The following is a 13,864-nucleotide window of genomic DNA, read 5'->3' on the forward strand; positions in this document are numbered from 1 at the left end:
TTCTCCACACTGTTAAATGGTTAAAACTGCCAGGTAGTGATTTCATGTGTAGCTTTTATGATTACAAAAAAAAAACATATGAAATGACATTTCCTGAGTGGTAAGGTGCCTGTATGTGCAAATGATGGGTGCAATATCCCTGACAAGAAAATTAATATTACATGGAAGAGGCAAATGCACTCAAATATGTGTAACTCAAAATGTGCTGGAGTGCATCCTTTAGCATGCACATGTTGTTACATCTCTTGTAAAAATCGGCAAAACAGATCTAATGTGATTCTGTAATTAGTCTCAAATTATACCAATTTCTCTACGTGGCCAAATTGTACTATTTTGATTCTACCTATTATGTTGGTAAACTTAAAATATAACGGCGTCAGCTATGCTTTTTTAGATTAGTATATGGCACTGTGTATGTAGTGCATTCGACGATAGGGCATTATTATATACATAAGGCACACGTGAGCGTGGCTTTCATTTTGTAAAGGATAAGAAGCTGCGGTCCACTTTCTGAAATTTTCTAGGCCGAGATGATATGGGGAAAAATATTACACATTCATGAACATACAATGTCCTGTACTTAAAGCATATCTGCTCATGTTCTCTGTATACTCCGCCTTTGCTTTTATAACATATGGTGCAACAAGACAATAAAAAAAATATGAATTAAAAACAAAATATATATTGTTCCTTGCGTATCTGTCATCCATATACTCGATGCCATATACACCACCCACCTCCACGTGTCACTTGCGCTTCCGGGTTTCTGTCACGTGATTCTGTGGGAGGTAAACAGCCAGACGAGAGACGGTCACGTGATACCCCCGCTGCTGGCGGGAAGTAGTGAGGTCAGGGGCGCGGTTCCCATAGTAACCGCTGCAGGGGAGAGCAGGAAGCCGCGGCCCGGAGACGGGTGAGTGAGCGCAGGGCTCCCTCTGACAGAGGAGGACCGGGCACCCCGTGCACAGCAGGGGGATTACAGGCGCAGTATGTGATTGCCATAGAATTATGTAGATTTGGTGCATTATGTGTACTTATATAATCGTATAGGCTATATAAGGCGTTTTATAATATATATACATACATACATACATGAAGGTGTGTGTGGGTGGGTGCTATATAAATGAAGGTGTGTGTGTGTGGGTGGGTGCTATATAAATGAAGGTGTGTGTGTGTGGGTGCTATATAAATGAAGGTGTGTGTGTGTGTGGGTGCTATATAAATGAAGGTGTGTATGTGTGGGTGCTATATAAATGAAGGTGTGTGTGTGTGTGGGTGCTATATAAATGAAGGTGTGTATGTGTGGATGCTATATAAATGAAGGTGTGTATGTGTGGGTGCTATATAAATGAAGGTGTGTATGTGTGGGTGCTATATAAATGAAGGTGTGTGTGTGTGTGGGTGCTATATAAATGAAGGTGTGTGTGTGGGTGCTATATAAATGAAGGTGTGTGTGGGTGCTATATAAATGAAGGTGTGTATGTGTGGGTGCTATATAAATGAAGGTGTGTATGTGTGGGTGCTATATAAATGAAGGTGTGTGTGTGGGTGTTATATAAATGAAGGTGTGTGTGTGTGTGGGTGTGCTATATAAATGAAGGTGTGTGTGGGTGCTATATAAATGAAGGTGTGTATGTGTGGGTGCTATATAAATGAAAGTGTGTATGTGTATGGACTTGTCCACTAACTAATTTCATGTTACATGACACAAGGTTTCTTAATCTTGCTGCAGATTTGTAGACGGAGAGTATTCACCGCCTTCAAACTCGGTGGCGTGACACCCAGAGGTGCTGAATTGAATGCTAAGAGGTTGCTTCAGTCTTTAGTCAATTAGCCCCTAAATCTGTCAGGTAACTCTTACTCACATAGGAAATTAATTAGAGCAAAAAGACGTTGATAACTTGACGCAAGCTGAAAATGCCGCTCTCTGCGTTCGTTTTGCTCCACAAGGGCTGTGCTACGTAGGAACATAGACTTGACCACCATTTTTAAAAAGCATACGTTCGTATGTTGTTGCTCTGCAAATAGAAAACGAGGGGTTATTTTAAAAACAAATCTGTTATGTTATTAAAAAGGTGGAAGTTTAGGTGTGTTAATAAGATAGTACTACTCTCCATACCCTATGTACAGCGTTCAGTTTCAATCCTTTCTCTCTGCTGTTCCTAGTCTTGCAGTGTGTCGCATACGGTATGACTTGCGTAACGAAGGTGAGAAAGGGGATGTGGTTAAACTGGCATCGTTGTGTGTGTGTGTGTGTGTGTGTGTGTGTGTGTGTGTGTGTGTGTGTGTGTGTGTGTGTGTGTGTGTGTGTGTGTGTGTGTGTGTGTGTGTCATTTTAAAGCAACAAAGGTCATTCTAATAAATATTTAATGATGAAAAAAATAAATGCGTTTTTAAAATCTGGTTCCAGGGAAGTGCTTGCAGGATGTGCGGGCGCACAGCGTGCACGCTGGCACCAGATGATGTAAGTAAAGCTTGTGCGTATCAAGATAAGCAGGGAAGAAGAACATGTCCTAAATGGCGAGACGGTGACTGTGACCGATACCAGCCGTCCTATAACAAGAGTCCCCAGTCCAACAGTCCTGTTCTCCTGTCTTTGAAGCATTTTCAGAAGGTAAGAATAACAATTTAATTATTTCTGTGTTTTTTAAAGGGGAGACATTTTATGAAGGTGGGTCCAAAGAGAACCCAAAAGAGTTGCTATAATATATAATATATATTTTGGGTTCTCTTTGGATCCACCTTGATAAAATGTCTATTCTTTTTCCTATAGCACCCTGTTAGAAATTCATATTGATTATTAGTACTAGGATGAGCGGTATGGTCACTATATAGTTTTTTGTTTTTTATTAAAGGGGAAACAAATAATAATTTATACAGGGCTGCAAAGTTCTGAAATGTTTATGTACGACTATTCTGTGTCTATCACGTTCCTGACACCCACTCCTCTGCAAGTCATCTCAAGACTGACACTACTTCCAGTCTTATAGTTTCTGCCGTGTATCCCGCAGAAGAGAAGAAACATGACTGCTTTGTCTGTGTAACAATATTTCTAGCGTAGACCATGTACTGCCTTCACCAGATGTAAATTGGAGAGTCATACGTTTAGTTATGTAACTGCAGCATGTTTTGTCTGTGTTGCTGCCTTGAAAAAAAGAAATGATATAAAGTTATTCTTCGCGTTATATCAGAAGCTGAAACGATATATGGTTTGGGGGAGGTTTTGTTTTTTTAATGTATGAAGCATAGGTTTCCGGAGCTGAACTGTATTCAATTTAGCTGAAGGGGACCCCCTGCTTACCTCTGAAGGTGCTGCTGGTAGTATCCCTGGCTGGGTAAACAATATGAAGGTTTAAATCGTCCGGTTTTGTTTTTTCATTTGCTTCCTCAAAGGATGCAGAGTCTTCCGAACGTGTCCTGGCTGCCATGCGCTGGGGGCTTGTCCCTTCCTGGTTTAGTGAAGGGGACCCCTCAAAAATGCAATACAAAACTACCAACTGTCGGAGTGACACCATAACGGAGAGATCTTTATACAAGGTAATCTTGGGGCATTAACATACACAGTGAGGACCACTCACAATGCCATTCAGTCCTTCCTGCCATGGGTGCGGGGCCTTCCGAAAAAGCTTGGAGACCTACGAATAGACGGACAGATGACCTGCACTCCAGTGTTCTTGAATACAGCGTCAAAGATTTATTTGAAAAGTATTAATGTCCCAGTCCCCTTTTGGACCTAGATAAATAAATCTTTTACCCTGTATTAAAGGTGAAAGGGTAAGGGTGCTCAAACCCAAGGTAATTCCATCCAATTCAATTAACAATGAAACATTAACCCTGGAGATACCAGTGGGAGTGGGTTGGTAAATATAGACTTGTAAGTGACACAATGACAGCAGTCAATACTTAACTATAAGAGTCTAAACCAATAAAGCCCACTCACGTCATCTCCAGGGGTGATTGCTGGCGTGCCAGCCACGAAGGATCCAGAATCCAGGTACAGCCAGAAGAAAAAACGAATGACGCACAGCCAGGGAGCCAGGTGTGGAATAAAAAAGTTTTCTTTATTGGTGCATGGTGAGAGACAAGTTCACCCCCTTGGGGGACAAAGACAGGAACCTCCTACGCGTTTCGGACCCACGGGTCCTTTATCAAGGAGTAACTGATAAAGGACCCGTGGGTCCGAAACGTGTAGGAGGTTCCTGTCTTTGTCCCCCAAGGGGGTGAACTTGTCTCTCACCATGCACCAATAAAGAAAACTTTTTTATTCCACATCTGGCTCCCTGGCTGTGCGCCATTTGTTTTTTTCTGGCTGACCCTGTATTAAAGACCGCTGGAGTGCCGCTTGTCTGTACTTCTATTCGCGTTTGTAGAATTGTCATTGGTTTTATCCTTGTGCTGTAAAGCAGCAGTCCACCCGTAATCATATTATTATTTTGGCTGCCTACTTAAATATTTTATAGTATAGTGGCAAGGCGTAGGGCAATATTAAAAGGATCAACCTGCGAAAGTATATTACCATCTTGGGTGTGGTATTTTCTTTCATTATAAACCCTATTAGCCAAGCAACTCACTCCGTATCCACTAATGTATGCTATCTTTTCTCCTTAAGGCACCACTTTTTAAAGGAAAGCGCTGTGTGGTTCTTGCAGATGGGTTCTATGAATGGCAAAGGCAGAATGGTGAAAAACAGCCTTACTACATATATTTCCCACAGATGAAGCAGGAAAAGGTACTTTTCTTTGAAAGCGATTGCAGGGGGTGAGGCTACACACCCACAGCTGACTGCGTGGCATGTCTTCTAATTTGTCTGTAACCACCGGTCTAAATAAAGAGTAAATGCAGATCTCACCCTGAACTTTAAAGCCTTTTTTTGCACTGTTGATTCCAGAAACCTGCTTTTAACGTACCTTATTCTTGTCAACTTGTATAAAGTATATTATAAATAAGATCATATGTTTAGAAAATAGAGGGGGAAATGCGCATGCTGAAGCTTGTTTTTTATTTTATCATTGGTAGTCTCCGGACACAGAGGACAGCCTAGCATGGGATGGCTGGAGACTTCTCACGATGGCTGGACTTTTTGATTGTTGGGAACCACCCAATGGAGGAGAACCATTGTATTCATATACTGTAATCACCGTAAATTCTTCCAACAGCATCAATTGGATACATGACAGGTAAAGGAGAACTTTCAGTGCAAAAGCACTCGACCTAAGGCCGCGTTTATAGTGCCGGCGACGCGACTGATGACGTCGCCACTGGCGAAAGTTGAACTTTAGTTTTGAGCGACGTCTCTGGCGACAAGGCCAGTGATGTCACGAAGGGGGAGGGCAGAGTGCAATATCTCTCCAAAAATCAAATTTCACTGACGTCAACATTTTTGGTCGCTCCGTCGCGCTTACTATAAGTGCATGCGACGGATTCAATGTATTTGTTTTGGCGCGCTGACGCCAGGCACTATAAGCGCAGCCTAAGAGTGTTTGGGGTTGCCAGTTGCATTATATTAAAATGTTTCTTTTACTTAACAGTAACTTTGAAATGATGAGATTCTTTATCGCTGTATCTCTATACATGTGTTTTTCAACAGGGGTTCCTTGGGCATCCCAATACATCTGATCTCAACACGCTATTAGAGAGGGTTGAGGTTCCTTACAATGCATCTGATCTCAGACGCACTATTAGAGAGGGTTGGGGTTCCTTACAATGCATCTGATCTCAGACGCGCTATTAGTGAGGGTTGGGGTTCCTTACAATGCATCTGATCTCAGACGCGCTATTAGTGAGGGTTGGGGTTCCTCAGAATTTCACAATATAATTATAGGGTTCCTTAACCCTGGGGGGCGCGAAATTAACTGTGGGGGGCGCAAGGTTTACAGAGGCCTTATAGGAGAGGAAGCGCGATAATCTTAAGGGAATGGTGCAGTGGCAAAAGGGTGCGGAGAACCCGAGGAGAGGGTAAACACAGGCAAACTAAGGATACCTGCTTATAAGACAAAATTGGTCAGTAATGCGTCTCCGTTTTGAGACCAAAATACTTGTTCTATCCTAGCTTTCTCTGGTAGAAGTGAAAGTTATGACCCAAGTATGAGCGATTTCCTTTCTCTGTTTCCGCTGATAAAAGTGAAGGTTGTATCAGAATTCAGCAGGTTTTGGTTTTGACTCTGCTCCTTCAAGCAGAACGTCTTGCACCCTCTGCAGACCAAGTGTGGCGGGGTCCTGTCTCAATCTGTTTCAGTTCCCTCTTTTGTAAAAGGATTTGAATTTGATTTTCTTCAGTCTATAAGCGAAGCCAAATTTCAACATGGATCTAAATCCATTCTCTTGAATAAACTTTTATTTCTCCAATTTAATTCTTTTACAACAGGGGAGGCCGAAGACTGAGCCACTGATTGAGCCACCTATGCTCAAGCAGAGATATCCTTAAAACTTGGCCTGTTGGTGGCCCTTGAGAACTGGAGTTGGGCACTCCTGTTCTTCAACATTGCATGCTTCTCTCTGTCCCAGAAATGTGTATGTAGCAGTATAGGCAAATCGAAGTATGTATGTCTTCATTTATATAGCGCCATTAATGTACATAGTGCTTCACAGCAGTAATACACGTGACAATCATATAACAAATAATATAAATAACACATAAAGGGGAGAAGTGCTTCAGACATAAAAGTAACAATTAGGAAAAGGAGTCCCCGCTCCGAAGAGCTTACAATCTAGTAAACACGGTGGGTAACACGACTGTAAATCAGGACTGGTATTATTTTTTCATGCATTTATATGACCAGAAGTGTTGGTATTTTACTGGTGTCCTATAAGCCAAATGGTCTTGATTTATATTGCTTTGTCCGTGCAAAATGCTTCCAATTGTCACCTTGCTCCTAGACGAGAGGATTGGAGTCAGTCCCAGTCTGAGAAGCATTCCACTTGTTTCTTATTTTTTTTTTTTTTTTCTTAAACATAGTTTTGAAGCAGGTTGTCTCCGGAGCTGACAGAGCGGCGTGGCCGTGACGTCACCAGGCTGGTTTGCCCTGATTGGTTGAAATGCCCACGTGATGCGGCCGCCGTGCGAAAGATCAAAAAAAATTGTCTGCTCAAAATGCTGCCGCGCTGTCACACTTCATAGCTCGCGTGGTCGCAAGCACTTTGGCCGCCCTCATAGAGGTGCTGCATGTTGTTCACGCCGCGTGCACAATGGGACTTTAGGCTGCGTCCATTGTGTGAGCGATGGTAAGCGGGCGCAAACAAAATGCAGCAGCACTATCGGGCCGGCCATAGTGCGTGCGCGATGAAAAGCGACCGCACAGTAGAATTTTGAGCCGGCAAAAAAAATATAGATTTTGTTTTTCCCGCGTCACGTGAGCAGTTCAGCCAATGAAGGCGAGCCAGCTTTGTGCATCATGGCCACGCCTCCCCATCGCGAGCAATCTGAGTCCATAGATCGCTCGGGCGACAGGCACACATGACGCCATGCGCTCCGTCACACTTGCGCCCACTCTTCGAGGCCTTAGGCTGCGTCCATAGACACTGCAGGCGTGCGGAGGCTGAGGGAAAATGGGTGCTTTCCCTGGCCTTAGTACGCACGCCGTCCAGGGGCGTGTCTATGGGCAGGCCAGTGACGTCACGGAGCTGGTACGCCCTCATGGGGCAAACCGCTCACGTGACCGCCCTATCGCACGAGAAATCAGTTTTGACTGATTTCGCACGCCTGCACGCTGTATAGACGTGATCACTGCCTTTAGGCAGTCTGATCGATCGCTCAGCGTGCGGACGCGTCCGCGCGGTCTGCCCCTGTATGGACGCAGCCTTCGGCTAAGGTCCCGCTGCACGCGCGCCTGGCGGCGTGTGCACAGCGCTTCACCACGATCTACGGTCTGTAGACAGCTTATTTTCGGTGCCTGCGGGGTGTGGCCAAAACATGTCAGGTGGGCACGGCCATGATGAGGGGGTGGGGCCACGACGCCGGCTCAGCCCTCAGTTCATCCAGTCCACAGTGAGACCCACAAGCTCCAAACTCTGTCCCTAAAGTTCTCCCTCTTCCCACGTCTCTTTTTTTCTTTTCTTTTTTTGTTTAAGCAATAAGTGTGTGTGTGTGTCTCTGTGTGTGTCTCTGTGTGTCTCTGTGTGTGTCTCTGTGTGTGTCTCTGTGTGTGTGTGTGTGTGTGTGTGTGTATCATTTACATCCTAAAGAGCAGCACTGTGTACAATGACAATGCTGAAGGTCCTCCGACCATATATTAGAAGGGAATAGATAGCAGGCTCGTGCTCACTTGGCTTCTGCTACATCACATTACGCTCAACAACATTTTTATAAATAGAGAAAGTAAATCCGTTAGGAACAGGAAAGTTGTTGCTAGAACATTTCTGAAACCTTAATAGAATTCTGTGTGTGCGCGCGTGCGCTCCCATTGGTTACCATTACCTGGAATGTGATTGGTTGATGCGGATCCAGTCTCTGATTTTGTCCCTGGTGCACCATGTGACGCGTCGCCACTCGGGAACACAATCCTTTTGTATTCCCTGCTGGCTGACGCGTCGCAGTGAGCCAGGAAGCGAGGAGGCAGCAGGGACAGCTAGGGAGGAGGTAAGGGACTGCTGAGAGGCGCGCGTGCGGTTGCGCGCGCCGCCGGCTGCAGCGGGGAGCTAGCCTAAGGCTAAGGCCCCGCTCCCTCTGTCAGTGCGCCCACACTGCAGACAGGCGGGGCGCTGACAGACACAGACCGCGATATGCGGAATGTAGGGAGCGGGAGGGGGCCGGGAGTGGGAGGGGGGCGTGGTTTGAGTGGAGGGACCCGCTACTCCCCCCCCCCCCTCCCTCCACGGGCTCGGTCTCGGTCTGCAGGACAGGAGAGAGCTGCTGCGGGCTGATGGAAGGTAAGCAGCTCCCTCCCCCTTCCCCCACAAATGCCCTCACACACGCTGACACTGAGACACACGCTGACACTGAGACACACGCTGACACTGAGACACACGCTGACACTGAGACACACGCTGACACTGAGACACGCTGATACTGAGACACACGCTGACACTGAGACACACGCTGACACTGAGACACACACACACACCACCCCCTACCTTGTGTAGGAAGCTGTGTGACAGCTCCCGCCCCCGCCGCTGATTGGCTCATCAGCGCACCACGTGACTCGTCACCGCTCGGGATCACAATTTTCTTGCATCCCCTGGCGGCTGACGCGTCACAGCGCGTAGTGAGCCAGCAGCGAGGGGGGACTGGGACCTGCTCGGGAGGATTCCCCTGCTGGTGGGGAACGCCCGCGCCGCCGTGTGCAGCGGGTCCCAGCCCTAAGATACCCTATGAGTGGTTTGAGGTGAGACAATACTCACACGTCTGCCACCTACTGGACAAGAAGCCTGGTATCTTTGGAAGAAACAACCAAAGTAACCACTGTGTGAAATATTTTTTACTCTATTATTACTGTGGCATTCCCTTCTAATAAATAATGTAATTTTTACCCTACTCTGCCTTGGCTCCTGATTGTTTTTTTTTTTTAATTTTTATTATTATTTTTAAGCGTTTCTAATCAGTCAGGCCAAAACCCACAACTTAAAATAGTGAGGGGATCATATTTGGCATGAGGTCTCGGTACTATGGGGTTTGGTCATTTATTTAAAATTTAATATTGTTTTCTTGATTTCCCCTTGTTTCCCAAAGTGGGGGGCGCTTTGCACAATAGATTACTTTAATCTCCCCTCCCCCTATTGTCCTCACACAAATCAAACACTCCAAACGCCAAGTCAATAAAGAAGAGTAGCTCAGGGCTCTAGTAGCTGTGTTGGGGCTTTGTGGCCACTCTCTTGAAGAAACCTGCGAGGTTTTGAAAGCTTTGTACAGTATCATTTTATCTATGAAGAACTACTGTTGTTCCCCTAACGGTTATCACAACGTACAACACATCCACATCAGTAGGGAAGATGTAGTCCCCTCCTTAATTGAATCTGTTGATAAAGTCACCTGCCTCTTATCTCCTTGTAATACTGTACATTGGGAAGGACTTTTCTTTGTATTTGCTTTTATTACTAATTTGCAGGCAGTGCACTAAATTAACACTCCCAGTAAGGGCAACGCTCTGCTAATACTGGCTACTCTGTTGTCCGTAACATGAAGAATGTGTTTGCGATGTGCAGGGATACTCTTCATCAATAAACAGTGCACCATGTTTATTTTCTCACGCCTAGGTTGCTGATTTTATTCTGCCCAGGAGGCAGCGTGTGATGGGTTCCATACTTCACCTTTTTGTTCTTTTTTTTTTCCATCTCACTTGCCTATCCTTTAATAGCGTTGGTGCTTTGAACACTTCTATTTCTGATGAATCCTTTTTGTCCCTGTTCTTAGAATGCCGGCGATACTGAGCAGTGATGAGGCAATCCAGAAGTGGTTGGACTTTGGGGACGTGCCAACTCAAGAAGCCCTTAAACTTATCCACCCCATTGAAAACATCACCTGCCATCCTGTTTCGACTCTAGTCAACAACTCCCGAAACAATTCTCCTGAATGCATTGCTGCTATTCTGTTGGGCAGAAAAAAGGTTAGTGTTTGTTTTTGTTTTTTAGCATACATTTATGCAAAAGTCCATTTGTTTGTATAAAGTGTGTGCATATTCTGAAATACTATATCACACATTACTAGTATTAACTAGGCTGTTGCATTCCCCTTTTATTTCTTAATTAAAACTGTAGTCTATAAGCAGATTTAGAGGAGCAATCCAAGTCTGCAATTTTTTTTACTATAGCACTGAAGTCGGGGGTCTCCGGAGCTGAACCGTGTTACTTTCAGCTCCAGTGACCTCCTACTTCCTGAGATTCTTACCTCTGTAGTAGGTGCCGGTAGCTGCTCTGGCTGAGCAAGCAGGGCTTTCAAGTTTGAAGCTCCAGTGTCACGTGAGCCAATAGGAAGACGCACCGTTGACGTCATGGCTTCCTATTGGCCCGCAGGCTGGGAAATATCTGAACTACAGACATATTGGAAACGGGGTAGAAGGAGAAAAGACACTTATGGCACTGAGCTTCAAGCAGGGGAACCTGGTTCAATTCCCGGTGTCAGCTCCTTGTGACCCTGTGCAAGTCACCTCACCTCCCTGTGCCTCAGGCACCAAAAAAAACATAGATTGTGAGCTCCATGGGGTAATTCACTATGTAAAAAAAAAACTAGCAGCACTATACAAGAACAAACAGATATATTGTAAACTCTGGTAGCCAAGGAGAGCAGCTACCAGCACCTAATTCTCAGGTAAGTATCTCCGAAACCAGCGGAGCTGAAATTAATGGGGCTCAGCTCTGGAGACCCGCTGCTTCATATACATATATTCACAAAAAAATCTGCTGCCTTGGATTGCCTCTATAAATGAGAAGCATTATCTTATTGACTTGTAATCACCTCCCAGCTGAATACATTGTATTGTGTTACTTTAAGATATCTCTTCTCTTGTCCTTTGCAACACTGTTTTTATTATCAATCAGATGCTCCATTCAGGAGAACATGGCGTTTGAAATAATTGTATGGAAGGTTAAAATGGAGCAGGGCATGCTCAGGGTGGAGATACGTACATTATATGGAGAGGGATTGCTGCATTAAAGCTTAATTTGGGGTTTCGTAGAATGAAGAGAAAATAAAATGTGAGCGTTTACATCTTCAAATACAGACAAATCAAAGATAAACATTGTAACTTACATTAGCACAAGCTCCCAAACTGATTAATCCCTGTCAGTGTAACTTTAGATTTTTGTACTCGGGCTCACAGCTTTGTCTGAATATTTTCATTTATCACGTACAGGAGCCAGCATTAAGTGCCAGCAGTAAGAAGATGTTAGAATGGTTAAAAAATAAATCTCCAGAGAAAGAGAAGCCCGATGGTTTTCAGTCGCCCAAACTCACTCGATGTGGTTCAACCCCCCAAAAAACAAGCGCAGGCTTAATGCATCGGTGGTTAAAGAAAGAAGAGGGGGAACCGTCTCCAAAAAGAGCTAAAAAATGACACTCCGGCAGGATTTTTCTGGGCCACTGTTTTAGCCTAATTGTTCAAAAGCACTTCTGGGCTTTACGTTTTATTCTTTTTGTGCTTGTTTTGGCTCCATATTTAGGTATAATTTACCGTTTGTAGATGACACAAATAGCATTATTTTTTATTTAAGATCTGTTTGTCTGTTTGATCAGTTGATTATTCAACACAATAATTTTTCTATAGTAAATAAAAATATCACTCTAAGCACATTGAGATGTCTGCAATTCTGCTTTTCACCATTATCACTTTGTGTACAATGCTCCCACTGTAGCCAGGGATTCTGGGAAATGAGCACACTGTGTCACCTCTTGCATGTCATTACCCAGAATCCCTGGCTGCAATGGAAACCTTGTATGCTAAGAGATATGGGTGAAAAGCACGGTTGCAGACTTGTCGGAGACGCGAATGTGCTCACAGCTGCTATTTTTATTTACTGTACTGCGAAGGGTTTTTGTCACTGTTTTACCCACCATATCTTATATAATCTGCAGTCTATGAAACTTGTTTACATTATTTGCACGTTTTCTCTTGGCAGCACGGATTTGCGAGTGATAAAAAGTTTGTATTTTGTATTTCCTTGGGGAGATTTTGTTTTAGCATTATAATGCGCACAATTTGTAATTCTATAAACTGCCTAAATGACATTACATATGTGTTGCCGAAATGTAAATGTCAAAAGCTGTTACTGTATATATATACACACGGTGACTCGTACATTGAGTACATTTGATCTTGGAGATTATATAAAGGAAACGTGTTTTTGTGACACCACTTTTATACACCAATTGTGCTTTGCCTTAAAATGCAATAAATCCTGGTTTTACATTAAAAAACACTGAGCATTTTTTTCTATCATGGCAATGGTGCAATGATTTACTTTCTAAAATGCTACCAGATTCCTCAGTCAATTATTTGTGAGCACAAGGATTTGAGGCAGTGGCTTATATTTTACTTCAGTGCTGCTGTGTTTTGTAATTTAGTGGATCAAATTCATGTATACAGGTAGATTGCATGTATTTATCTTGGCTATGTATTGTTTTATTCTTCAGGGAGATTCATCAATTTTGTACCATATCATTCCAATAAAGGATTAAGTGTAATCCATGAGAAAAAAATATATAACATTTGCGTCAACAACTAAAAAAAAATAAGTAATTGAAGACGGGGTGGTCATAGCATACATTTGTTTTTAGGTCTCAAGGTTACACTGCCCCCTCTCTACAAGAAGACCAATCAGAAGAAGGGGGTAAGAAGGTTCAACACAGTGACAACACAGCACAAAGGACTACAGCAGGGGAGGCCAACTCCAGTCCTCAAGGGCCACAAACAGGCCATGTTTTAAGGATATCCCTGCTTCAGCCAGGTGGCAGGGATATCTTTAAAACCCGACCTGCTGGTGGCCCTTGGAACTGGAGTTGGCCACCCCTGGACTAGAGGAAATCAAACCATTTACTGTGCTTATAAACTAACTTTCCACGTGTCAATTTTTGGGGGAAATCAATGTTTATTCCTTTGGTGGGATTGCACTTTTAGGCCCAGATTCACTAAAGGGTGCTAAGCTTTGGCACACCTCAACCCCTATACAAATGTATGGGCGTAAACTGGTGCCAAAATGTAGCACCCTATAATGAACATGTCCCTTAGAAAGCAGGTGCCACACAAGGCTTGTGTAATTGGAGCCCATGTAAGAATGCACATTGGGCACCTTGTCAGAGAAGTGGTTATTTATGTTTTGAATGCTAGAGTGAGCTGTCTCTGAAACACCATGCTACACATGGCAAGCATGCAATGTTTTACCTTTCCTTCCCAAATTACCAAGTCATTGACACTGTGACAGGAGACAAAGTACTAGA

General features: G+C 44.0%; 1 protein-coding gene across 3 annotated transcripts; it reads left to right on the forward strand.

The window, feature by feature from the left end:
- Positions 1–783: 783 nt before the first annotated feature.
- On the forward strand, positions 784–13,059 carry HMCES (5-hydroxymethylcytosine binding, ES cell specific). 3 transcript variants are annotated; one of them, XM_075574539.1, is made up of 8 exons: positions 850–987; positions 1,733–1,850; positions 2,411–2,614; positions 3,394–3,537; positions 4,610–4,729; positions 5,017–5,177; positions 10,346–10,538; positions 11,784–13,059. In XM_075574539.1, exons 3-8 carry the CDS (start codon positions 2,426–2,428, stop codon positions 11,982–11,984), a joined length of 1,008 nt encoding a protein of 335 aa, XP_075430654.1. In that variant the 5' UTR covers positions 850–987; positions 1,733–1,850; positions 2,411–2,425; the 3' UTR covers positions 11,985–13,059. The 3 variants fall into 3 exon arrangements, with proteins under 3 accessions (XP_075430655.1, XP_075430653.1, XP_075430654.1); XM_075574540.1 differs by lacking the exon at positions 1,733–1,850 and having other exon boundaries at positions 784–913; positions 11,784–13,058; XM_075574538.1 differs by lacking the exon at positions 1,733–1,850 and having other exon boundaries at positions 838–987; positions 11,784–13,058.
- The last annotated feature ends 805 nt before the right edge of the window (positions 13,060–13,864 follow it).

This window comes from Ascaphus truei, chromosome 17 (assembly GCF_040206685.1).
Source record: "Ascaphus truei isolate aAscTru1 chromosome 17, aAscTru1.hap1, whole genome shotgun sequence".
NCBI lineage: Eukaryota > Metazoa > Chordata > Amphibia > Anura > Ascaphidae > Ascaphus > Ascaphus truei.